This window comes from Triturus cristatus, chromosome 9 (assembly GCF_964204655.1).
Source record: "Triturus cristatus chromosome 9, aTriCri1.1, whole genome shotgun sequence".
In the NCBI taxonomy this organism is placed as follows: domain Eukaryota; kingdom Metazoa; phylum Chordata; class Amphibia; order Caudata; family Salamandridae; genus Triturus; species Triturus cristatus.
In genome coordinates this window covers 362,685,995-362,712,225 of record NC_140592.1, presented here as the reverse complement: position 1 = coordinate 362,712,225, position 26,231 = coordinate 362,685,995, and the positions used below count along the sequence as shown (strand labels likewise).

At 47.3% G+C, this 26,231-nt stretch overlaps 1 protein-coding gene across 1 annotated transcript in view; it reads right to left on the bottom strand.

Moving 5' to 3' along the window:
- Positions 1-1,333: 1,333 nt before the first annotated feature.
- LOC146797942 (F-box only protein 2-like) overlaps positions 1,334-26,231 on the bottom strand; it is a 131,701-nt gene continuing 106,803 nt past the window's right edge. Inside the window, exon 6 of the mRNA XM_085625151.1 lies at positions 1,334-1,836. Within this exon, the coding sequence (XP_085481277.1) occupies positions 1,699-1,836 (138 nt within the window). The 3' untranslated portion in view covers positions 1,334-1,698. The remainder of the gene's footprint in view (positions 1,837-26,231) is intronic.

Genomic DNA, 26,231 nt, shown 5'->3' with positions numbered 1-26,231 from the left:
GTGGTATTTTCAGAAAATTTTCTGAAAATAATGACATTTCACTTGCCTATTTATTTCCCTTTGTATTCTTAATATACCTGTAATTAAAATTGTGTGGGTGAGATAATAACATTTTTACCAGTGTCCCCTACCAAAAGACTACAAGCAAAAGAGTCAAACATCAAACCCTTCACATACATTTGCCAACATGTTTCAGCACTCATGAAATGCCTACAGAGCATCTCACAACTTCTTCAGGATAGGAGGTCCTGGTATTTCCAATAAAAAATTGTGAGTTAGATCCTTCATATGTGAACGCTGTTAACCAAAAATACAGCAAATTCTTAAATTCTGTGCATTTTTTATGCTGATAGCGCCATGGTCATCAGTAGCTATGTCACTCTGGGTGCAAGTTGCAACTAGCAGGTGAGTATGCGTAGTAGTACAGAGTAAAACAGGTTAAAAATGTGCACATCTTTCAAACTCGTGCAGTACGAGTGCATACCTTATTAAAACATGCCATTTCACCCAACACTCCCACCTTTAGTTACCCCTTACCAAGCTGTCGTATATAGAGTTCCATAAGCCCTGCAAAGCTGAGGTCTCCACTGTAGTTCCAAATGCCACCCAAAGCGTCCCCAGTAAAAATAAATGACTTCCACCTTCTGAATCCTTCAGCATAAGCTGGGAGCTGTCAGATGTATCCGAGCCAACGTCCGGAGCCAGTAGGTAATCAACTAAATGTTCCCTTGCTCTAGCCCCAATGGTTTCCCACCCTCTCTTCAATTACATGTTATGCAGATTTGTAGAGTGCACTATCACCCTGGAGAGTATCGTGGTGCTGAGCAGGTGTGAGTATAGCCAAACCTCGGCCATAGTAGGACTAATCAAAAAGCCAAGCCTTAAGCTGATAGATGATTAGTTGCTTGTTTCTCAGGTTTATCTTGATTTCAAATGGCTGGGTGGAGAAACACAAAGGCACAGTTATCTGTAGGTGACAGTGGGGTAACGATAGCCCCCGCAGCCCCCGTGGTGCGGGAGGCCCCAGAGCTCCAGGGGGCTCCCTCCAGCACTGTGCATGGGTGGCACGTTATTGGCCTGAGAGCCCCTCACTAGGTCCGGAGCGTGGGGGGCCCCCTGAAGTTTAGTTACGCCACTGATAGGTGAATTACTACAGGATTATGGTCAATGACAGAAAGCTGGAATCTGGAGATGATAGTAGAGCAGGTTTTTGCATTCCAGCTACCACGATAGAAAGCAATCAAAGAAGATCCTAAAATCTACTACACAAAGAGCATTTGCCACAAAGTACTGTTGTACTGGTGTGTATGGATATCAGCACAACCACACAGTCTTTACAATATCTGTATTTATTGTATGATACAGTGGGAGCATTGAAACAGAAATGTTTTATATAGCAACCAGACATTCACATGTATCATATGTTCAAGATTGACGGATTCATGGGAAACAGTAACAGCACCAAATATGTAGGAAACACTTGCAGCTATGTTTCTGTGGGTTGTTCAGGATGCAAGAAGTAGGCGAGAGTAAACTGTGCATAACGCTGGCAGATGCACAGGAGTGTTAGGAGCAGGTAGTTTTTGGAGCATTGCTTAGGGATTGATAGTTGAGAACATCCGATTTAAGGGCAGTGTCGAATGATGAAAAGCAGAGGCAGCTTCGAGCTGAACTGGTTGTACCTCTTTTGCATGTTTGTTACTGATTCTTCACAGTGACGGAGGAGTTGGTGACGCGAGCCCCATAGTGCCCAGCCCAATACTGGGTGTCCTTCCCTTTGTGAAAAAACTTCACGTAGCGTACATTGGGACCATAGTTACGGAACACATGTGAGACCTGCAGAGGACAAAGTAAAATTAGACATGCCACTTAGTGGCTGCAAGAAATGCGATTTTTTGCAACTAAAATATTTTTGCACAGTCAATTGCTTTGTTTTTAGACAGTGTTATTCTTTAATGGGCCTCCTGATGAAGCAGCCAAATAAAACAAACGTAAACAGTTGCTCTTCCTTTTACAGTAAATAAATAAAATAAAAAGTTACTTACCGTGCAGTAGCTATCATCCTCGCTCCAGTCCTCTTCCTCTCTGTGACGTCATGGCCCCAGCCAACTCCCTTAACCAATTCTGGTGCTCCTCTCATGCTGTTAACCGGAATGAGAGAAGTGCCAGGATTGGAGGGATAGGCCTCTGTTGGCACTCCAGAGGGCACTGGAGGCCTGCACTTGCTCCCAATCCAGCTGCCTTAAGACAGCTCAGTTGAGAGGTTTAAAGTACGCATGTCTAGCTGGCCGTCGCAAGACGGCTGCCCAAAGGGACTTTAAACAGTGCAAAGGCAGCCCTCTGCCCACCACTCCTCCATGCTGCCACTCAGCAGGCCCCACCCTGTCCTGACACTCAGTTCGGGACGAGGTGACACAAACTTGAATGGTATTCGTTACCATTTTATTTTTTGTCTCTGGAGCCATTTCATTGGGGTGACGCTCCTCCGCTATAATGGAGGAGTGGCCCCTGATTTGACCAAAGAGATGTGATGTTTTCAAGGTTCGAAAACAGAAATTAAAGCTATCATTTGACTTTTCACAACCCTGCTCCTAAATACACAAAATGCACATTCACTGAGACCTCTGCATTAGGTAATAATCAGACGCATTGAGAGCTGGGAGTGGGGTGCTGCTCAGACTTACTCAGCGCTCTGACGTTGATGGAGCAAGGTTTTGTATAAAAGAAAAATGCTCGTATGCAATCCTCTCAGATAACCGGTAATACTATAACCAACATGTTTGTGAGTACTAACGTTGCACCACATTTTACATATTGTATCTAGGGGAAGCTTTTCTATGTATTTTACTAACCAGTAACCCGAGTGTCCCTAAAATGGCTGCCAAAAACGCGGGAACTCTTCTGCGCATGCGTCTACTCCATCTACGTAGTATGACGTTTCCTGTCGCTTGGTGGGAAATCTTTGCAGCTGCGCAATAGCTTTTAATATGGCTGCTCGAAACCCTTGCATTAACGCACATGCCATGCTGAAACTAACCTGTGCAAGTTTTACTAAGCCATTAATGCAAAAGATATATTAAGTAAATGGGGATTGAGTAGAAGTAAGTGGTATACAGTGAATTCATTTAATTTCATATTCTAACATGTTTTTCTTTGACTTTATTAATAGCTCGTATTTGGGCCTTGGAGGGTGACCGATGTCCCTATCCCTTTGTGACAACTACGCATGCGTACCACACCCTTGTCCTGAGACCAATGAGGTCATTGAATGGCTGCCAAAACATGTGCCCAGCAAGGACATGGGAAGCTCAACTCTTGAACCTACGAAAGGAAGAAGCTGAAACATTGTACTACAGAATTATCAATCCACATATAAAATGCTTGTGGGTATTAAAATTAAGGGGCGCGGAATTAGACAATAGAACTAAAGAAGGTTATTGCACTTAGTATGGTGTGATGTCCTCACCCCACTGCCTGGCCCAATCAAATTGAGGGGTGTACATAGAATTGAAACATTTGGGGGTGGATCATACATTCGAATTGGTATAACAGAGGTACGTTTTAGTTAGTTAGACACACTTGACCCACTTGATGCTGATGCTATGCTGAGATGCTGCCCGATTTTGCTGTAATCTGACAGAAGAATCCAACCGAGGAGGCGCATCTAGGAAGGGGTCGGGACGAGCCCGAGCCGGAGAGAGTAGCACCAGAGAGGGGTGCAACGCTGGCGCAGCAACTAGAAGAGATCACCTTCCCGGTCCTGAACCTGTCCTGAAACCTTGATACTCTGATGTCTAGGGCCTCACACCATTCTAGGTAAATATAGTTCTGTGGGGTTATGCTCCCTATTTGCTCTCTGTTCTTTCTCTCCTCAGGTACTGTCATTACAAGAATTTAATTAGTGTGAATTGTTTATAAGCTAACGGTACTATTTTTCCTGATGGAGAATTTGGTGTATCTACGTGTATTCTGATTTGACTCACAAAATTATTAATTCAGATAAATCTTTAAAACTCCTACAGTGTCTGTGGTTCTTAAAATAAAGGTTAAATGTGTTATTATTTCCTTCCTATTCTAATATACAACTAGATTTCTCGACAAAGTACATTTACATAAGGAGACAGGGAATGGTAATGATACTGGTGTAGCAGGTCTCTAAGGTAAATCAAAATTGATGACCAGCGGATATTTGCTAGCTCATTGAATGTATGAATGTGTTTGGGCCCAAAGGGAGAGTTGTGTGTATGTGTGTGTATAGAGCTGGTAAACTCCACTGCATCAACGTTCTTTATACCCAGATCTTTGCTTATGATAATACTAGACAGATGTAGAGCTCTTCTGCTAATGTGATCCAGGCTCACTCGAGCTCAAGATCGGTTAAAGGCCAGACGTCAAGCTCAGATAATCAGAGCTTTGCATCTGAGAACACCTAGCCTCACCCATATTTGCCCTGCCAATAACACCATCTTCATTTCTCTCTCTCACTTCATATAAAGCAGGATTGCTCTCCTGTCACTATACATTTCCAAACTCCTCCCTCCTTTTCCTCTCTTTCCTCAGTTCCGTTGCCCTCTTATGTGCACTTCACCTAGCCTCACCACTGTATGCCACCACTCTGTCATATTATATTAAAATTATTATTCACCATTTTTGTAATGAACAAATAGGACAATAACTACATCACAAACAGACACAATCAACTCAACTTGTATATTATAGCTTATGTGCAGTAAGAAGGTGGAAAACACAATCAAGGTGCACACATTTCCCCCTAGGCCCCTAGCACTTGACAGTTAATTTCTTCATTCCATTTTTACTCCAGCACATCTCTTTCATATACTTGTCTCCACACAGTGACACACTTCTCAGGTAGATCCTTCACTCTCTAGTAAACCACTTTAACTCTGTCATATTCAATCCTATTCTGTCTGGTTGTCCTCCCTCTCCTTCCTTGGGTACTCTCCTCCAAGACTGACTAATCAAAAGCAGCAACCTCCATCAGCATCCATAGCTAAATGCCTGTCCACTTCAGCTCAACATGGATTTTGAGATAAAAGGTTATCCAGTCACATAACAGAACCAAAGCTCTTTATGAGGGCTGATTTCAAACTTCAACTTTATTTAGACAACTCATTCTGGTCAATGAAGGCAGCAGATGTGCATTCTCTAGATGTAAACTGAAGCCATGGCCTAAGACTTAACCATGCACTCCATACTTTATTAAAGAGGCCTGCTTTATGGCTCAAAAGGGTACGCATAAGGAAAGTAAGGATCACTGTGGCCTTACAAAAGTTTTAGAAGTATACATGTGGGCCAAACATTTGGTAAAATGCATACAACAGGTGATTTGAACATGCATGATTGGTCCGGTAATCTCAAAATGAGCCAAAAGGGCTGACAGAGAATCTTTAACAGTGCCCACTGTGAAACCTTGCTGGGCCAAAGACAAAACAAACAGTAACACATCCAACAGTTTAGTCCGGAACAAGTATTCGCCATGGGTGCCAAACAAAGCCACAACCTTGTCCCAGCATCCTGCATAAACAGATTTTGTAGAATGCCACACAGCCAACATGACAACATCTACTGCTTCAGGAGGGAGATTGAACACAGTCAGCTGCTACCACTCAATCTCTGAGCATGGAGGTGCAGATTGTGCATGCAGGGACACAGGACCGTTCCCTGCTGCTGAACTATAACTTCCAAAGGCAACAGCCTGATTGGAGGATAGATGTTTATACCCAGAAGTTCCAGGTACCATACTCTCCTGACCCAATTTGGAGCCACTAACATAACTTGGGCCTGGTCACTCCTGATCTTGTTCAGAACCTGTGGCAGGAGAGCGAGCTGGGGTAAGTCATACAGAAGTCCCTGGGTCCACTCTAGGTGGATTACGTCTCAGAAATAGAGCTTTCTTTGCAACTCCAATAAGCAAAAGTGTTGTGACTGCACACTTTTGGCGGTGGCAAATTAGTCCAGCCACTAAACATTCGCTGAGTTTATACAACCTGACGTTTAAAGATCCCACCTGGTGGTGTACCATCAGGGACAGGGTCTTACAATTCAACTATGTCCAGAGGTGCAGGAGTACTTGGCACAGTACCCAGGACTCCACTGTGCCCTGCTTGTTGTAATACGACATGGTGGTGGTCTTGTCCATTAGGACCTGAACCCGCTTCCGCTTAATGGATGGTAGGCAGGCTTTCAACGTTAATCAAATGTTCTGTCATTCTAGCAAGTTGATATGGATCTTCACCTCTGCCAGATGAACTCCCCAACCCAGCAGTGATATGTCTGTCACCACCATTTGCTATGGGTTGGGAAGGGAGACGGGTCTGCCATTGGTCCTCTTGCAGTCGAGCAGTCACCACTGTTGACAGTTTGCAGCCTCCTCAGAAACCTGGATGGAATCTGACAAATTTCTCAAGTACTGGGCCTATATGGAGACTTCAAATCCCACTGCAGAGACCGCATGTGCCATCTAGCTTAGTTGGTAAGCTGGATGCAGGAGGTCAGTACAACAGGAATCCTCAGAGCCATCCCCACTGAGTCCCAAGAGTGAGGCTGAAACATCGGTATCATAGCCCGAATTCCTGTGACTCATTGATCCGGAAGGATGGCCCAAAACTGCTCTGTATCCAGGATGGCAGAGAAGAAAGGGAACCTCTGCGAAGGAGTCGGGTATAATTTCGGCATGTAGACAGTGAACTCCATTGATGTAAGGAGGTTTGCCATCATCTAGAGGTGGTCTACAGCTGTGGTGAGCTCCCCTTCAACAGCAAGTCGTTAAGGTAGGGGAAAACTGGTACCTCTAACAGTACAATGTGACCATCGCCATTATCTGCATAGACACCCATGACACACTGTTGAGGCAAAAAGGGAGCATGGCAAACTGAAAATACTTGTGGCCCACTTTGAACCACAGATAATGCCTGTGGGCCTGCAAGACAGTGATATAAAAATTAGGTGTCCCACAGGACTAACGCCAACATCCAGTCTCATAGATGAAGGGCAGACAGACAGCCCAACATGACCATCTTGTATTTACGTTTCTGCAAGAAGAAATCGAGAGTCAAAGGTCTAAAATAGGACAAAGGCCTCTGCCCTTTTTCAGCACCAGGAACAACAAGCATTGGCATAGCCAATAGGTCTCACCTTTGGGACCTTATAAGTGTTTAGCCATGCAACAGTTGCATAACTAAACACTTATAAGGTCCCAAAAGCGAGACCTATTGGCCGCAAAAGTGAAAGTGATCGCGATCAAACATCAAAGCAGTCGTGCGGCCGCTAAAGTGAAAGTAATCGCGGTAAAAGTGGCGTGCGCGCCCACGCACATGCACTGTAGCTCTAGGCTGGCCTGGTAGCACTTTTTGGAGCCCTCTCAATAAGTCTCGCCAGACCAGCGCATGCGCTGGGTCAGGTGACACCTAAAAATGGGAGTTACAGCCGTTTTTTTTATCTCTGAGACCCTCTCTATGTATCTATTCTCGAGAAGAGCCAGATCTTCTTGCATCAAAATATACAAATGATCTTCTGTAAGCCGCTCTGATGTGGGTGGAATATATGGTGGGACAGGAAGGTGACAGGGCATAGGCCCATTGGAGCCACCTGTCAAATGTTATGGCTTGCCACCCATAGAGAAAATGTCTGACCCTGCCTCCCACAAGGAGGCTGTGTGCTGCTAAGGACACACTAAAGAAGCTTTGAGACTGCTGGAGTGGATGTAGACCAGAATGTTTGTTGTCCCCGTAAGGCTGGACGTTGTCTGCTGGATCCTCTATCCAGACCTCTAAAGGCTGGGGTGTCTGTTGTTGGGGAGCTGGACCTTGAAACTGCTGAAAGTGAACCCCCATGAGATCCCTTGACAGGGGTGAAATTGTCAGGGATACTGATTTCGGTGTGGAAGGACCAACATATGCTGCAGTGACTCTCCTCTTTGAAGCACTCAAGGGTACAGTCAGCCTTCTAGTAAAACATGCAAGACCTGATAAAAGCCATATCCATATGCAATGCTTGAACGTCATCTGAAAAGCCTGTGGATCTCATCCATGAGCGGAGTTGGAGAACCATACTGCATAAACAGTTGGTCATGTCCAGGTCTGACCATATGACGTACTTGGTCGCATCCTGGATATCTTGAATGGTCTGTGTCAAGTTGGCATGAAATTCTTCTGGGGCTAATGGAAAGACCTTAGCTACCAGGTCTCATAATGTGAGAGTACCTTCCCATCAAACAGCTTATACTGACTGACAGGGAGAGGATAGCCGAAGAAAACATCCTCTTCCCAAATACCTCAGTTGCTTTTACTATATAGAGTGGGGTAGTAAGAAAATAATTGGTGTTACACAGCTAGTGGAGGCTTGTACTATCAGGATCTCATTAGTACGGTGCTGCGTGAAGAAGGCAGAGTCACCAGAAACAGCAGGTCTGTTGTGATGTTCCACTTGCCTGGTTACAGGTAAACAAGAGCAGGGCTGACTGCCAGTCTGATAATCATGGCGAAAGAAGCACTCTTCCATGGAAGATCCGAGGGCGAGGCCAGTCTTGTTTTAGGGGAAGTGTCTAGACCCCTGGCCTCTTGCAGGTCCATATAACATTTTTCATTGTTAGTGGAGATGAAATCTCCCCACAGTCTGTCACCATTATCTCTGAAAGACTCTGGTCACAGTCCGATCTGGATAGTTGTTGGAGCACTGGAGAGTGGCTCCTAGGCGAAGGAGTCAAATTGTATGGGGGCTTGGCGTGTGAAACCTGAACTTGAGCGCAGCTTTTGCTGAGGTCGAAGCAGACAGATTTGGTTCAGTGTCTGATAGGACTATGTACTCAGTGTACTCTAACGGCATTGGTGCCAGTGTTGATGGCAGGAGGAACCACCAAGGACAGTGATTGAGGGAGTGGAGTTGGCTCTCAAATTGGAACTAAACCCAGGGTAGGTTGGGGAGGCACAGACGGTGCCCAGGGCTTACCCATTGGCAGTAACCCAATTAGCAATCTCCATCGATCCATGAAGATTGATAGGGAGGCAGATGGGTCTGGTAGGGTGCTGAAGATGCAGAACATGACCTCCTTAAATGTCTCAACCTGTTGTGGCATCACCAATGGACCCAGAAATTTAGTGAGCATCGGGATCAGCTGTAGAACTGGGCCCTCAATGGGGGAGCGACATCGATCCCGTGGGACACTCCGACATCATTGCAACTTCTCAAACAGAGAGTAACCCAACTGGCAATCTCCGTGGATCCATGAAGACTGATAGGGGGCAGATGAGTCTGGTAGGGTGCTGAAGATGCAGAACATGGCCTCCTAAAATGTCTCAACCTGTTGTGGCATCAACAATGGACCCAGAAATTTGGTGAGCATCGGGATCAGCTGTAGAACTGGGCCCTCAATGGGGGAGCGACATCGAGCCCGTGGGACACTCCGACATCATTGCAACTTCTCAAACAGAGTGGCGAGGCTGGGACGAGACCCAGTTGGACTTCTTGTGTTTCTTTTTTTACCTCACCCTACCTGGAACACGATGAAGATCTGTCATGGGACTGGGTCAGAGAATGGAAACTGGTTTGTGCAACTGATGCCGAGTAGGAACTGCCTTTACACAGCTTTTTTCAGTGCGCTGTGACACATAGCTTGACTTTGCAGGCCCTGGTCGCATTAGGGCACATTCCACGCATTACTTGTAGTCATAGCCCAATCCCAAACATCTAAAGGCAGGCTTTGTGGGGCTCTCTCATAGACATTTGTTTGTCTTCACAAACCTGTAGTATTAGGATGGACATATTCCCTTGCACACTGGAAAATAATTTAGGAGAATAAGGCTCATCAACTGATAAGAAAAAGTAGGAGCTAGCTCTGGATTTGTGTAAAAAGGCTCAAAAAGAAGTGAACTGATGTCAGAACACATGGATGGCACTTATATGTAGCTCCAGCTGTCACTTCTGGGCCAAAGCGGAGTTGACGTGAAGCTGCACAACACCACCTACTGGTGATTGGGGCTATGCTGAAAAATCTTCCCAATGCAGTTTTGCGCCTGGGGATATTCTAATAGTGAGGATTCTGTGGTTAGAAATATCCATCATAAAGACAGATTGCAAGAAGAGTACTCTTCTTCACATAGGCAATACCAGTCTGTCTTGACATGGCATGGCAAGATCGAGAGAAACTAGAAGTGTTGGCTGATAAGTGGTAAGCCGTCTCGTGGTTAGCTAACAGGATTAACAAAAAGTTGAAGCAGCTTGACTCTAAGCCAAAGGGAGAGAGAAACACTCAATAAAATGGTTCCAATACAGAGGAAAAGAGCCAGGGCAAGTGAGGCCACAAGCAGAAAGGGAATTGGGTTCCAAGTCAGATGCAGAGCGACAAAGGATGAAAGAACGATTCCTTCATGCATAAAGTGATTATTTGTTATACATATCACAAGTCAGGGCATTACAAAAGAAACTGTTATGTAAAACACCCTGTAACAGCTCTATCTTTTATATTAAATGTACTGACTATTGGTGAAGGGACCCTGGTGTGCTCAGTGGCACTCCACCTACCGTCAATAGACACTGCGAAAAGGACCCAGATGCCCCAAACCACTAAACCACATCTATCTGAATACCATGTGTCAATGGGAGAAATATTCTTGTCCTGAGGAATGGGAGCGCTTACAGGGCTAGTTTTGAGAGGGAGAGAAGGCACTGACATTGTTAGTCCATTTGTCTCCCACCCCCAACATCAGGCAACAAGTATATCTTAGCTCAGATGGGTCATGCCGTCAAGTATCTAAAGGTGGTACCTCTGCTAGGGTATTAAATGGGGTACTTTTAGTAACCATGTCAAGGATTTGATTTCCTATGACTCATTTCCATCTGGGAATCAAACTTCAGGTCCTTTTAATGTGTGAGATGTGGGAGAAAGCTGGTGTAACCTACCACTTCTCCACGGCATAAAACACGCAGACCAACGGGTTGGTTAAGTTGATAAGATCATGCCAGAGAAACTCAGGTGAAAGTGGGATCTTCTCCTGCAATACCTCTTACCTACTGACAGACACATTCCACTTAAAGGAGTTGGGTTCCGTCCTTTAAAACATCTGGTTGGGCCCCCAGCGCTTAGCTCACTCATCTTAAACTGAGATTGTTAGGAAGAAACTTCTGAGCCACCCAGAAAGACGTGGCTGACTATGGGATTGGCTTCAGGATACTGCAGTGGACCATACAACTTAGTTCAGAAGTTCTTCTGAGATTCACTACTTGGTGGACAGAGGTGCCACAGAAGAACCAAAAAGGATGTTCTACATGAATTGGCTGAAGCCATACCTTCGGGGAGACTAACCCAAACATCCTGGAAATTACGGAAAAAGGACGAGAAGGGCAGTAAGTCACTCTTGACCTCTTGCACAATAATAAGGATCATTCTGTAGAAGGGCTACAGCTTGCCCCTAAATGATTTCTCAGCTGCAAGAAGACTGCTAAGACTTTGGATTCAGGACTGGTTGAATATTCCAATGATCTTAGGGCCAGTCTATTTTTGTTGGCCCAAAAACAAGAGTCCCCAGACATGCACTTTGTATTGAATAGTGGGTCCTCAACGGTATGAACAGGGGTGTAGTTTCAAAGGGGGGGGGGTTTGCAGTGTTACACCCCCCTAAAAACATATTCTGTAGTAAATAGTTGGGTACAAGTACTTTCAGTTACGTATAGTAAAGTGTCTGTTAGATTTCACTCTGGATTTTACATCCCTACACTGACAAACACACACACACACACACACACACTTTCTCTCTCTCTCGTCTCTTCCTTAAAACTTGGTTAGTTTAAAAACCACTGAGTTTTAAGTACCCCTACCAATCCACACTCCTCTCTCTTTCCACTGCCTCTTAAGCTTCCCTGGTGTCCTGCTTCTTATAATGTATTTTAACAAGACATGCCAGCGTGATTTTTGGGAAATCAGAAACTTACACCATCCCAATCTTACTGACCAAGCTACGCCCCTAGACGTAAACCAGAATGCTGCACATCTACTTCCTCGATGAACAATCTGGGTACTGCTCGCTTCTTGAGCACCTTTGATCAGACTAGTGGTTATTGGCAACTTACTTTGGTGCCTTGTGCCAAGACAACTGCATTCTCCATTCTCCACACCAGAGAGCTTGTACTAGTATAAGATCACGCCTTTTGGGCTTACACATTTTCCTGTGGTTTTTCAGCTCCTGTAGTTTTTCAGCATCTGGTAAACCATGTTCTATCAGGCCTGTGGAAGTTCTGTGGGGCCTAGAATGACAATACTGCAATTTTTTGCAATTTGAGGGAGGATCCCCTGAGCCACCTAGAACAGGAACTTGCCAGGATACAGGGAGCAAACCTGACCATCAAGGCAACTATGTGCCAGGTATAGCAGCAGTCCTCTGAAATCTATCTTGGATGTCAGGGGGGCAACAGTAAGATCCACCCGTTGGATTCTAAGATCCAGTCTAAGTTAAGAGTGGTTGGTATCTACTACCTAGACCCAGGTGAGAGCCTTTCTATGACTCGTTGATATTTCAAGGAATTATGTGGCCAACTATGAATCCATAGCTGTGCCCTTAATAACCCAGATATCTAAAACAGCATATGAAAGTGTCTGCATTGACAAGAAAGGCCTTCTAGAACCTGAAGACATCGCTATGCAATGCTCCTGTGTTAAAGGCACAAGCCAACAATCAGTCCCTTCATTGAACAGAATGGTGCTTCAGACAAGTGAGTTGGAGCAGTACTGTCTCAACTCAATGAAATGGGTAGAGAGTGCCCAGTGGCACTGATCTGTCACAGACTGCTTCCTTGGGAACAGAACTGGGCTGCCATTGAAAAGAAATGCTTTGCTATAGTTTGACCCTGAGGAGGTTCCACCTAACTTGTTTGGCACCAAGGTTGTGGTCCACACAGTTAACAAACCACTTAAATGGTTAATAGTATTAAAGGATGAGAATCACAAGTTGCTGAGAAGGTCCATCTCAAGGCCTAGATTTCACTGTAGAACACAAAGCTGGATTGCAGCATTGGAGTGAATAACTTTCTTGTTGGTTTTGGCAATCTGAAGGCCTGATTACTCCAATGGTTGAGTAAGGTTTTGGCTAGTCCGATCTTCTAGGAATGTCTATTGACACAGGAAAGTGCCCTGCATGATTCACAGGCATACACTCTTGCTGTGATTGAGACTACATGAAAAAACACTTCAGGCCCTGTTAGCATAGTAACTCAAGTCTGCGCCCACAGAGGCCTAGGCCTGTCGATGGTTAAGCTAAGGCCTAGAACCTGTTCTGTGACATGGAGGGGAAAATCAAGCATGCCCTCTGCTGCAAAGTGGGGCTAGCATCCATCTCTGGCGTTGTTGACATACTGTGATGTTTACTGAGTTTGGAGATTCATACATCTAATCAGACCTTTTTAATATTCCAGGGGGAGTGGCCCGACTTGTGTAAAGTTCTATGGAGATGTAACACCCAGATCTTTGTGCTAACTTTGTGTGCATGCTGAATGTGTGTATGCAAAGTGATGTATTGTACATGGTTGGTACCAAGAATCAGTGTGTTGCAACAGTATGATTGTTGGGATCAGTATGTTTTACCACTGGTTTATGATGGTACAAGATGGAAGGTGGATACAGCTTCCTCAGGCAGTGGAAGGATAATGCCTGCATTTTTTGTGGCTGAAGGATGGAGACCCAGAAACTTAAATGAGGTAGGATGGAGACCGGGCTACGTTTAGAAATTCTATGCGGCCCTTTTAGCAACGGATTGCTACAGTACTTCTGGAGCACTGCCATTTGGTGGATGGCAGGTCAAAGAGGGGCATCAGATTCTGTTGTTAAAGATGAGGACGTTTCTAGGGAGGGCCTACCCCTTTGAGTGTCCAGTGGCGTAACGAAACTTGAGGGGGTCCCCCAGCAAAGTACATGGAGGGGGCCCCCTTCGGACTCACTCAGGAGCGCTCAAGCCTGGGTGCTGTTCTGAAGGGGCCACATGGAGCTCGGGCCCACCCACTCTGCGGGGGCTGCGGGTGCCTTTGTTACACCACTGCAGCAGGGCTAGGGCTGATTGACGCTGACCTGTGCATGTATGTATGAGTAAGTGTGTTTCTGACTCACCGTGTGTGTATGAGGGCCAATGGATTATTTGGTAAGGGAAGAGGACCTCTACATACCTCTACATAGGTTTCAGATTGCTTATGTGTGACATTTTCATAATTCCAGTGCAATTATGAGTGACATTCAACGATGATGAGTGACACTTTCTCGCAAGCAAAATTAAGGAATGAAGACGAGGTAAACATATAAATATCAGAACTTACACCTATTAGAACAACGAGAAACTCCAAGTCCTTGGAGCAGCAATAATAAAAAGGTCTGTAGAAATTAATCATGTGCCAAAGAGGAGTGCTGTGTCTTTGTTTTGAGGTATATTCTTTGTCCTTTGTCAAAATAATTACTACAAGAAGTGTTATGGAAATAAGAAACTTGCATGAAATTGTTTTTCCCCCATGATGTCTATTAACACACAATTTGAAATGAAGCCCTAGGTATGTCACAGCCACAAACAGAAAAGGCCCCTTCACTTCTTTGGCTCACTTCTGCAAGGAAGAGATACCGAAGGTGCTTGAAATACAAAATAACAAGGCATTAAATGTATGTGCAGAATGATTCACATCTGTAAACGTTGAGGTCTGTTTCTGCAGGCTGTCACTAACTGCTGCTATGTGATTTTATTGTTGACATAGTTTCACTAATCGTCAGTTGTGGTTTAATAAATCCTTCATCAGCACCAGGCCCAGAATTACACAGTGGAAAGAACATTGTGTAGCATAGGAGTCAAGTGCCCTGTGCCCAGTAAGGATAGGGATTGCTAGGTATTGCAATACGTCATGAGCGTAGCATCTGTTATAATGCGATTCAAGTTCGTCACATTTTACAAAAAATGGCTGCTTACAAATATTTAATGTAAACAACTGCTTTCTTGACCTCGCTATGCAGTGTCGCTTAAAGTGCACACATAAGGCAGTGAAATGTCACTCATAAATTACTGAAGACCTGTAAATGTCACACATATGCGAAGTGAAAACCTGGCAGATATGGTCCCCTCCCCCATACTGTATGCTGTAGCAAAATGTGAATTACACCAACGGCCCAATAGATGAAAGCTGGCCAAGAGCCCCTTTAAATAAGCATATTGTACAGATGTATTTTCTTTTAAAACAAAAGGTCTGGCCAAAGACTGATCTAAAACATGGTATGAAATACAGACTGTGAAAACCCGTTGTGGAATGTACTTCCGGTTGTGTACCGACTGTGTCTTTAAAAAAAAAAATCACACAGAACAAAGCTGAATGCCGCTGCCCGCGTCCCACGCAGAGGGACATCAGCAGGGCAGCTCTCTAGCGGCCACCCGTCGGAGCCTCCTCCCCCCCCCCCCTGTTCCACCTCTCCCGAGAGGCCGCGCCTTGGGGAGGGGAGGCCTCAATAGGCATATGCTCGGGGAGGCGGGCCACTGGTGCTGGGCGGGGCTAGGCCCTACTTAACCCCGCCGCCCCCGCAGATCGCCCTCTGCTTCCTGGGGTACACTCCTGTGCCCCGCGAGTTCGCCCACCTCGCCTTTTTTATCGGTCGCAGTCTCCGGTCGTCGTCCTCGCCTCGTCGCTGCGATCCCGGCCCTTCCACCATCTTGAACAACGGTTCCCGTCCCTGGGCAGTGCCAGGTCGACGGGGCCCTGTGGTTCGGATGGCCACGGGCGGGGGGGGGCGCAAGTTGGGCCGTCGTGGCTCGGTAGGACGCTTCGTCAGCGTCAAAGCCACGGTTTCAAAGCTCGTTTTCGGTAGGCGCCGTGATTTGTATCACTACCGGGCCTCCGCTGACACTGACTAATGTATTCACCCGGTGAGCGTAGCCCCCCCAGGCCCTAGAAAGCCATAAAGCCCACGCCCCGCTGAGACTGCGAGGGGCGCGAAAACTCAGAAGCATGTGAGTCAAAGGCTCTCACAGTGGCTTTGCTGTGCCCCATTTGTAGCGGCCGACTCCCGAGCGCGGGGATCGGGGTTCGATCTCCAGCACAGGCGGGCTGCACAGCCCAGCACCGTGCGAATTTGGGCAATTGCTCGCTTGATGTCCCCGACGGCCCCCAGCGCGTAGAAACCCCTAGGCGTGATAAGTTCGCGCTTAACGAATACTGTGTCTGCTGTATGGCAACTGGTGCTAGGTAGAGCGTGACAGGCATTCCCTTACTTTTCACTAAGGTCCGGCGGACAATCCGCAAGCAGGGGGGCGGCAGGCAGGGGGGGGCACTCAGCGGACCGCGTGGTCCTGGGCAACGGGTGCCGCCGAGCGTGCGGTGCGGGCCGCTTGGTCCGGTATACAGCCGATGTGCGGGGATGCGTGTGTGCGCCTCAGCGCTCGCAGGCCACTGTTGCCGGCACCGCCTCCCCATGCAACGTCAGCCCGAGGAAAGAGGCAGTGTCAGGGGGGAGGGTGCGTGCGTGCACACGCGCAGTCAGGCAGTCTTATGGTAGGGGCGCCTTAGTGCCGGGACGTATAGATAAATACGGTGCTCATACGGTGCTCATAAATACGGTTCCACACCCTCGGGCGAACTCGCACCGATTGAGAGTTGAAGGGATGGTGGGCCTAGGCTAGACTGCCGGCTTTAGTGCTGGAACCCAGGGTTCAATCAGCTCGGGTCGCGTCCACATCCTGCGAATCCGGCCCATTTAAGCTCTCCATGGCCGAATGCGTATGTTAAATACGGTGCGCGTGTATAGCGCTCCAATACCGTCGGGTCGAAGCTTGCGCTATATAAATTTGCAGCAAATTTTGCAGCCTTTCAAATGGGTGCACCTATCGTCCAATGGAGAGTCCATTGTTTTGGGAGTGCAGTTAGCATGGGATTTGAACGAGCAGGTCAGGTAGAAAGCCGGAGGGATGAGCCTCGGATGGACTGCCGATTTTGGTGCTGGTAACCAGGGTTTAACCACCTCGGGCCGCGTCCACATCCTGTGATTCCGGCTAAATCATTTAAGCTCCCCATGCCTGAATGCGTAATGTAAATACGGTGCTCGTGAAAAGCGCTCCAATACATTCGGGTCGAGTTCGCACCGACGCTAAAGGGCAGTGATGCGGTCCGCCGGCCGAATTTATCGGTGTAGTGAGGGACATAGCCCCGATTGGTAGAGCTCCCGATGGCGTGCTAAAAGGGATCGATGCCCGCACCCCACGTTTTGCAAGCAGGTAATCCCTTGGGTGAGGTTGGCTTCGAAGCCGCCCACCCACCCTGTGGCTAGCCATTTAGTATCCCCGCGTCGCGTGATCCTGGAAAATTAATCGCCTCCGCCCCGAGTTGGGTCAAAGTGGGGGTTGCTGATGCGGGCCCCTGTGGCACGGATTGTCATGGGCGGAGGGGGGGCAAGGTCAATAGCTGGCGGCGAACAGAGAGGGCTGCCATTCTCTGTGTACTGCGGTCCAATACCTTCGGGAGAGTCGCGCCGTGACCAGGGGCTAATCTATTAAATCCCGAGTTCGCTATGTACTGCACCCTGGGCAAATCACTTAATCTGCCCCGTGCCGGGATATGTGTGTAAATCTATCAAATCCCGAGTTCGCTATGTACTGCACTCTGGGCAAATCACTTAATCTGCCCCGTGCCTGGATATCTGTGTAAATACGGAGCTCATGTACCGCGCTCCAATGCCTTCGGGTCGAGTCGCGCGGTGAATATGGGCGGTGCGACCGGGGCCATCGCACCGAGTGCGGGCTTCTAGGGGGCGCCGGGTTTGGAAGTCTATTATACTTTGAAGCGCCGGATGCTGCGTTTCTTTCCTCGGCAAGTACCAGGCCTTAATAAATGTCAAGATAACTTGTGTGATTCATTATTTTCCTGGAGAGAGATCAGGATTTTGGATAGTTGAGGTTTTGGCTCCGGTGCAGCTAGTGCAGAGGGTTAATGGGCCTGCTGCAAAGAACGTGTACCAAGTAGATTGCAGAGTGCGTATGATGTAAATAGGTCAGCAGGTTACTGTGTTCAGAAGAGGCATCCTTTTGTGACTTGCAATGTATATCTTAAAGCCCTAATAGTCAACAGTGAGCTACAAACGTTCATCCTAGAGCTGCATACACGCTGCTAAGCATACATTATTAGAACATTGATTAATGTTGCACAACGGGTTAATTTTGCTAGAAATCGACTGAGCTTGCGCTTCTCCACACCTAGCAACCTCAAAATACACTGCCTGCCAGTAGGGATGACATGTGTCTCCTACACGTTGAGTCCTTTGGCTCAGGTAACATTCCTATACACTGATTCACATGCATATGATTGATTGGCTCGGCGGATTATGTGTAAGATGCAAAGTGCTCGGACACGCTACACTGGTAGGAGTGGCACTATATAACTAATTCAATGCATCTGAGAGTGTGGTTATGAAGACTTGGTCACTGTTAGAGGGGGATAGTGAGAGAATCTGTGGTGGAGGCGGCTTTGGGGGGGGGCCAACAAACATTGTTGCACAGGGCGCCAACATCACCAGGCCGGCATCGCCGTTTACCGCGAGAGTGCGTGAGTTCTACAACACTTGAGTCATTCCACACACAGCAAGCACAATGCGCAGCGGAGCGTGTTTGATGCGGTTATGTTGTAACTATGTTGGGCGCACGATTGTTAGGGGCAATTATATTCCTCTCCTCGCCAATGAGTGTAAGTGCAAATGCGGCGATATGTAAAGCGCTCCTATGCCTTCGGGCCCATGGCGCACTGATTTCCTGTGCACTGTTTGCATGGCCGCAGATTTGGGGGCCTGCTCCTGCTCGGGAAGCTCGCTCGCGTGCTCGATGGGGTGGGCCGCCGCCAGTGTTTTTCCACCTTCACATGAGCAGCTTGTATGAGATAGAGGTGGAAGTGAAGTGGTGCTTTACTGTTTTCGAAAACATGCCACGATTGTCTAATGATGCATCCCTTCTATGAAACTTTAGTTGATTGTGTCGTCCACCAGGAGTGAGTTGCTTTCCGTAAACAAATGTTACCTTTTCGATTCGGTGGGGTCTATAGGAGCCTCTGCTCAGGTCTTGCTACGGTAGTTCAGTTTGTTGTGAAGGGGCTATAGATGTTACAATGTCCTCAGGTTCCGTGCCACACTCTGGAGTTTCACTCTCGCTTCATCACAGGTTGTTACATGTTAGTGGATGTTACTCGCGTAGGCTCATTTATTTACTCAGAATATTTCTCGATCCCAGTGTGTCACCCTGGGCAGGCTCGCGTCCTGAGCCACGAGGCTTAAATTCATTGACTGCCAGCCGCCTCCTGTGGATACCACGAGAATTGAATTTCTGTTTTACATTTTCGGGATAGCTCCTGGAATTCAGGGTTTGTGGCATTCGGTTTCCCTTGGTTCCCTCGGGGCAGGCGGTGGGCGCCTGTGCTGCCACCGGCTCAGCTGCATGCACTGTTGACCGTACATTTCTTTGCGTTGGTTTTGGGTGTGTGGCGATCGCGTGGCCTTTGAGCGCTGTGGGAATTGGGTCATTCCCCCCCTTGCGGGGTGGATGCTCCGGGTGGCGGCGCCGTGCGGGGGTGGCATGCGGACCAGCTGCTGCGGGTTACCTCTCCGATTGTTGTCCAAACACCATGCTCATAGTGGCCCCTATACTGTAATTCTTATTGCAGCCCACCTACTGTTGGAACTACAATCCATGCAAGCAACCTATGGGGCAGTTCCCAAGCTCGAGTTGAGTTAGTGGTCTCTCTTAACTTGAAGGATGTTTCATTCCTGGAAGCCCAGAACCAGATGCCACCATCGCTATTCACACTATCGTCCCCAAGCTTTCCTTCGATTCCTGGCTTCATGTTGAATATGCTTGGCTTTGATATTTCAAACGTACTCTTTGCCAGCCACTCGCGATTTGAATAAGGAAGTAGGCCTAGGCTGATGGGGATTAAGATAGTCACATGAGATCAAATATTGGTTAAAGGTTTGGATTCAGAATACTGATTTGTTATTGTGAGTTCGACGCTTAAGACAAGAGATGCTGCTGCCTTCATCTTTAGCCTTGCCATTCCGAAACAGCTGGGGTAATGTTTTCTTCAACTCACAGTCATAGTGGCAGCCTAGTCTATACAGGAAAGTCAGCAGCCTGAGCTGTGATGAGACAAGCGTAAGGCCTGGGGTTTGTGTGTCAAACATAACATCTTTAAAGTTATTCTCCCTGTTCCACAGGGAGGCAAGGTAAAGCCCAGAGTGACATGGTCTGCCGAGACTTAGCCCGGCTTGCCTCTCCTGCGACCTTTTGAAGTTCGTTTATGTATTTTATGACGGTGACAGATGCTATCACAGTTGTTTGAGAGGCACCAGGGCCAGATGACATTAAAGTGCAGTGTGTCCTGGAAACTAAGGATCGGGTCTATTTTAGTAAGCACAAGGAGCTGTAAATATTTGGTGTCGCTCATAGATGCCCGGTGTTGGGTGAATGATATCTGAGAGCTGTACTCCTTCGAAAAGGACATTGCCAAAAAGCCAAGCCAATGGTATACCAAGTGGTTATGGTGGAAAATCTCGAAAGTAATTTTGTTTTGGAATATAAAAAAAAAAAAAAAAAAGGCACTTGCACATAGGTTCATAATTGTTGTGGTTAGCATTAGGTTTTGAATTGGGGAACGGGGGGCTGAGCCAATTTAATTATTGAAACTGATTTGATTTCTATAAATATTAGTTCTAATTACGTGTCGTCTTCAGGTAATAAACTTTAATTTTAAGTAAATTAAACAGTAGGAATGAACCGACATATTCAATAATATTTATCTTAGTTTGAGTTTATATGAACTATTGAACAACAAGGCTAGAATAAGACCCCGTCATCTAATTTACTGTAACTAAATTTGCAAAAATATTCAATAAAGCCTGTATTACCTGGTTAGTTAAGATAGATCCCCTGAATGCTAGGTCATTATTGGCAGTAGAAAGGCTAACACAAGGAGATGTTGATGAGACATTGGTCGATTTGAAGTAAACAATAGGATAATAAGACAATGTGAAAGGAAGCAAAAGTAGGGAGTTAATGGCCGAAAAGGTAAATACGGCAGAGTTAGCAGTTTTATCGATTTTTTTCATTGATTTGTATTAGCATGCCGTAAGAAGGGGAGACTGTCTCAACGAATCATTTGCCAATAATGCTGTCACTAGCTAAGGTTGTGGCATTAACCATTCAGAGACAGTGACATGAAGCAGCCAGGGACAGTGAGCATATGTTTGCCGTGTGCTGGGTGAGAGTACAAAGACAGAGGCTGTTGCCCCCATACTGTCTGATGTTCACAGTTAAGTGCCCATCCCATCATTAGATACCAGTGATGTCAGCTTGTGTTTATAAACGTAGGGAAGGCAGTTAACTCACACGTTACCTTCATCTTGCTTTATTGTGCTGTAGCTGTTGGAAACACACTTCTAAGCCAGAAAGGACCCTAATTTGGCCATTTGAAAAATCAAAATAGGATTTCATGTCCATAAGCACCTATCTCACCATGCCTTGTTACCCATGCCATATTTTCCAGCCTGAGAAACAGATTTAGGTGTTGCTTTCCTTCGCTCAGTCTTTCCTTGGAGCCTAGGGAGTTTGAAACGTTCACAAATTTTGGTCCTCGAGCTGAAAGATATGTATTCTTCTGAAGCATATTCTCATCTTTTAGTCAGTCAGCATATTGGCTTTATCCGGAGTCATGATAAAAGGCGTCCATATAGCAGTCAGCGTTAAATATTTTACCCTGCCTAGAAATCATGCAATCCTTGAAGCAGCAGCAATCCGGGAACCACAACACTATCAACACATCACCTTTGTAGACAAAGTGGAAATTAAAAACCTGCTTCGTGCTAGGATATGAAGGGTATGATGGATTGAAGAATTTAAAAAAAAAAAAAAAAAAAGCTATGTTTCAGTTCTGGCTCCATATGTAGGTTTTAGATCTTCACATAATTACGTTTGGAAGATCTGCAGTCGCATCGCAAAGAAAGTTAGGAACACCATTCACGTCTAAGCTGTACAGCAGTGGGGCCAAAAGACATCCTTGCGTCAATTCGCTCCTTGTAGAAATCTCTTTTGTTAGTCTGCCTGGGCTTCTGAGTAAAGTTGCAAATTATTGCTGTGATTTACGGGTTAGAGAACAGGACCCATAATTTAGCCCACTAAAGCTAACTCGCAGGGGCAGGGCACCTATAACAGCGAAGGGAGGAAGGGGGGGCTCTGGCAGCGACGGGAGCCTCCCCAGAGCTGTGGCGGAGTTACAGGGCGATCTGGAGGCAGAAGGGTACAGTAAGGGTACCTCTGCGACAGTCGGTACAGTAAGGGTACCCCTGTCCGGCACAGTAAGGTTGCCCGAGCCAAGGTCCGGGAGCCGAAGGAGGTTCTGGGAAGACCGCGACGGCGCCCCGTTAGTCCTTCGGGCGGTTGGGGGGCCTAACCAACCGGGGGGGGTGCCATAACACGCTCCGCCCCTGTTAAAAGGGGCGGGAGTATTAGACGATCCAAAGGAGGATCTGAAAAATGTGCCGCACTGCCGGGCATCGACCCACCGTGCGTGCTGGCTCGCAAGGCGGGCGGAGCAGCGAGGGGCTGCTTGCCCTGGATCGCCCGTAAGATAACCCACTCTACCGTCATACTTATGTTGTATGAAATAAACCTGCAGCAGTTCTTCACCCATAACTAATGTGTCAGTGTAATCATTGGGTGATGTCTGTGCATACGTGTTGAGTGGAGCGGATGACGGTGTGGTCACTATGCCGCTGCCCGCGTCCCACGCAGAGGGACATCAGCAGGGCAGCTCTCTAGTGGCCACCCGTCGGAGCCTCCTCCCCCCCCCCTGTTCCACCTTTCCCGAGAGGCCGCGCCTTGGGGAGGGGAGGCCTCAATAGGCATATGCTGGGGGAGGCGGGCCACTGGTGCTGGGCGGGGCGGGGCTAGGCCCTACTTAAGCCCGCCGCCCCCGCAGATCGCCCTCTGCTTCCTGGGGTACACTCCTGTGCCGCGCGAGTTCCCACCCTTTCCGCTTACCCTGCGCGGCGTAAGCAGCGCGCAACTGGAATGTTATAATGTTTTTTCTTGTGTTGCAGGCGGAGTTACAGGGCGATCTGGAGGCAGAAGGGTACAGTAAGGGTACCTCTGCGACAATCGGTACAGTAAGGGTACCCCTGTCCGGCACAGTAAGGGTGCCCGAGCCAAGGTCCGGGAGCCGAAGGAGGTTCTGGGAAGACCGCAACGGCGCCCCGTTAGTCCTTCGGGCGGTTGGGGGGCCTAACCAACCGGGGGTGTGCCATAACACGCTCCGCCCCCGTTAAAAGGGGCGGGAGTATTAGACGATCCAAAGGAGGATCTGAAAAATGTGCCGCACTGCCGGGCATCGACCCACCGTGCGTGCTGGCTCGCAAGGCGGGCGGAGCAGCGAGGGGCTGCTTGCCCTGGATCGCCCGTAAGACAACCCACTCTACCGTCATACTTATGTTGTATGAAATAAACCTGCAGCAGTTCTTCACCCATAACTAATGTGTCAGTGTAATCATTGGGTGATGTCTGTGCATACGTGTTGAGTGGAGCGGATGACAGTGTGGTCACTATGAGAATCAATGTAAACGATCACTGAGGGTTGCCCACCACGTAAAGCATATCGGCCACTGTCGGAGTGACTTGCGAAGGTATTTGTTGCGTTCGTCAATAATTTAATGAAGGCAGGGCTGTTATTTAGTGGCACCACTGGAAAACAAGGCCCGAAAAGTTCCAGCAGCATAACACACACCAATAGCTGTCTGCTCTCCACTGCATTCTGACAATCACAACTTTCTCAATCTCTCTGTCAGCGTTAAAACGACTTCCCGTCCACTATACGATAGAGGTCTGGCAGTTACACAAGCCGCCGGCACCCCCTGTTGGCATGATTTTACGGATTGAAAGCAATTGGAAAACAAAGCTGGTGCAAGAAACCAGTAAATCTGTTTTGCGCAAAGATGTCAGCCCCCACCCACTGAGACTCCTCGCCACCACCACCCTCGCATCACTCCTGCCTCGGACAGACTTACCTGAGGCCTGGCCTGCAGCTTCAGAGCAGGCAGGCGCGAGCGGGCAGCATAAGAGGGCAAGGCTAGCCAGGCAGGGGCTAGTAATAATTAAATAATGCCCGGCACCAGCACGGTCCTTCCAAGTTCTCACTAGTCTCCGGCTGGCCTGAGTCCTAGGATGCCTCTCACCTCACTGGTCATGCGCACTTTAAATTGCTATGCGCATGAAAATGGCATTGGTCACCAGCCCCTCTACTCCCCACCCTGAAGAGTGACACAGAGACAACTGCGCGCCGCGCACCCAACTTTAATTAATGAAGAGCCCAGAGGGCCTGTCGGTCGAGGCGGCGAGGCCCGTGCCTGTGCACCAATAATTAATTAAGAGTCCGGACGTGCTCACCTTAATTAATGAAGAAGATGCCGTGGCATGTCGTGCGTGCACCATTTCAGGCCGTGAGCACCATTTAGGCTTGCTGGCTGCCGCTGAGATTGAGGGGGCCCCTGGAGCGCAGGGCCCCCCTCAGCACGGGGGGGGGGGCTGAGTTACGCCCCTGGTGGGTGTTTGCCATTGCTCGGAACTGGCACGTTTTTTAAATAAGTGGTATGCATTAATGATAGTGAGTCCACCGCATGGTGGTGCTCTGTGTCTATATATTAGTAGAGTTAGTTGATGGCCCATTTCACTATTTAAAATAAATTACAAATTATGAACCAAGGACATCCACGCTATCTCTACAGTCAGGTGACATGTGGGTGGTGCCAGCTGCAGTGGACTCATGTGAATTTGCTTGGGCCCTGGCACCTCATTTTTTACAAATTAGCACTGGTTGAGTGACTTCACACTTCATTGTGCAATGCTTTGTCTACACATTCCTGGAGCCAGCACTGTCACAGACATCTTCAGCTAAAAATGACTCACTTCAAACTGGTTCCAGGGCCTTAGACAGACAGTCGGTCCACATCCCCTGTTAGAAACAGAGTAGAAAGGTGGGATCCAAACTACTGCGCATGGTTCCAGCTCCAAGTTTGTTTTGACTAAGGACGGAATTGCTCTGCAGAGTACTTGAAGAACCGCCAAGAGCTTTTGTCTGCAAGACAGCCAGTCTCCCAGAGGTAAGGAGACGTCACCTGAAGTCTGCAGAACTTGTTGGTGAAGATGCGGGTGGTCTATAGCCTAGAAGTCTGTCTGTCTGCTCAAAGAGGGATGGAGAGTGCCTGGGCCTGCAGGATGGGAGACTGTTCATGCGAAGAAGCCCAAAAATGTTCCTTGTGCATGAAACACCCTTAAGATGCTGACTTGTATTCGAGTGTATCCGATGCTGGCCCCAGCTGAGTAAGGTCACCCCACCTCCCTACGCTGGCAACCTTCGTGAAGCAACATCAACTTTAAATTTTTGTTTAAACTTTATTTCGGCCAATGTAGCCTTAAAATCCAAGTACAAGAGAATAAGACAAAACACATATATATACACATGACCATAATTATCAATTCTAAAATTAATACATGCAATTGGGCAGGATATAATTTTAGTTATCTCCATGATTGAGCAATACCGCTTATAAAAATATAAATAACAATTTTAAATTAATTAAAAGCCAGAAACTAAAAACAGTTAGGATTAAGGAGGACAGTGCATCATGTTGCTATACAAAAGAAAGAAAGGGCTCCCATCTGTACATTACAGTTCATAACCAGACCGTTTCCTGATGAGGTACACATTAAATAAGAATCTACTTGTGCCGAACACCACTAGTTGTGAGGTATTAGACTTGATTATGCGTTCTGCTTCTTTGTAGGATCTGGCCCCCATGTGTTTGCATAGGGGTTTGATCCACTGAACCCTCGGTTTCTTATATGCCGGGCAAAAGAAGAGTAGATGAACATCGTCTTCCTTTGCCCCTAGAGAGCAGAGAGTGCACAAATCAGTACCATTTTCCCCCCCCACCTACACGTGTATGCACTAATCTGTAAGACCCCGTACCTGAATTGCAAATATAGTGTTTTTGCTAGTGGTGGACCAATCTCATCCATGAATTGTTCAAAGTTGGGTATGTCTTTTAAATTCAGGAATTTCTGGGTCAATATGCCAATCGTAGAACGATGCACTAGCTCACCGTTGACATAGGACCAGAAGGTATCCTTTACAAGTTTTTTAGAAGACAATGTCATGTTCTGAGGAACCTCCCATAAATGAGA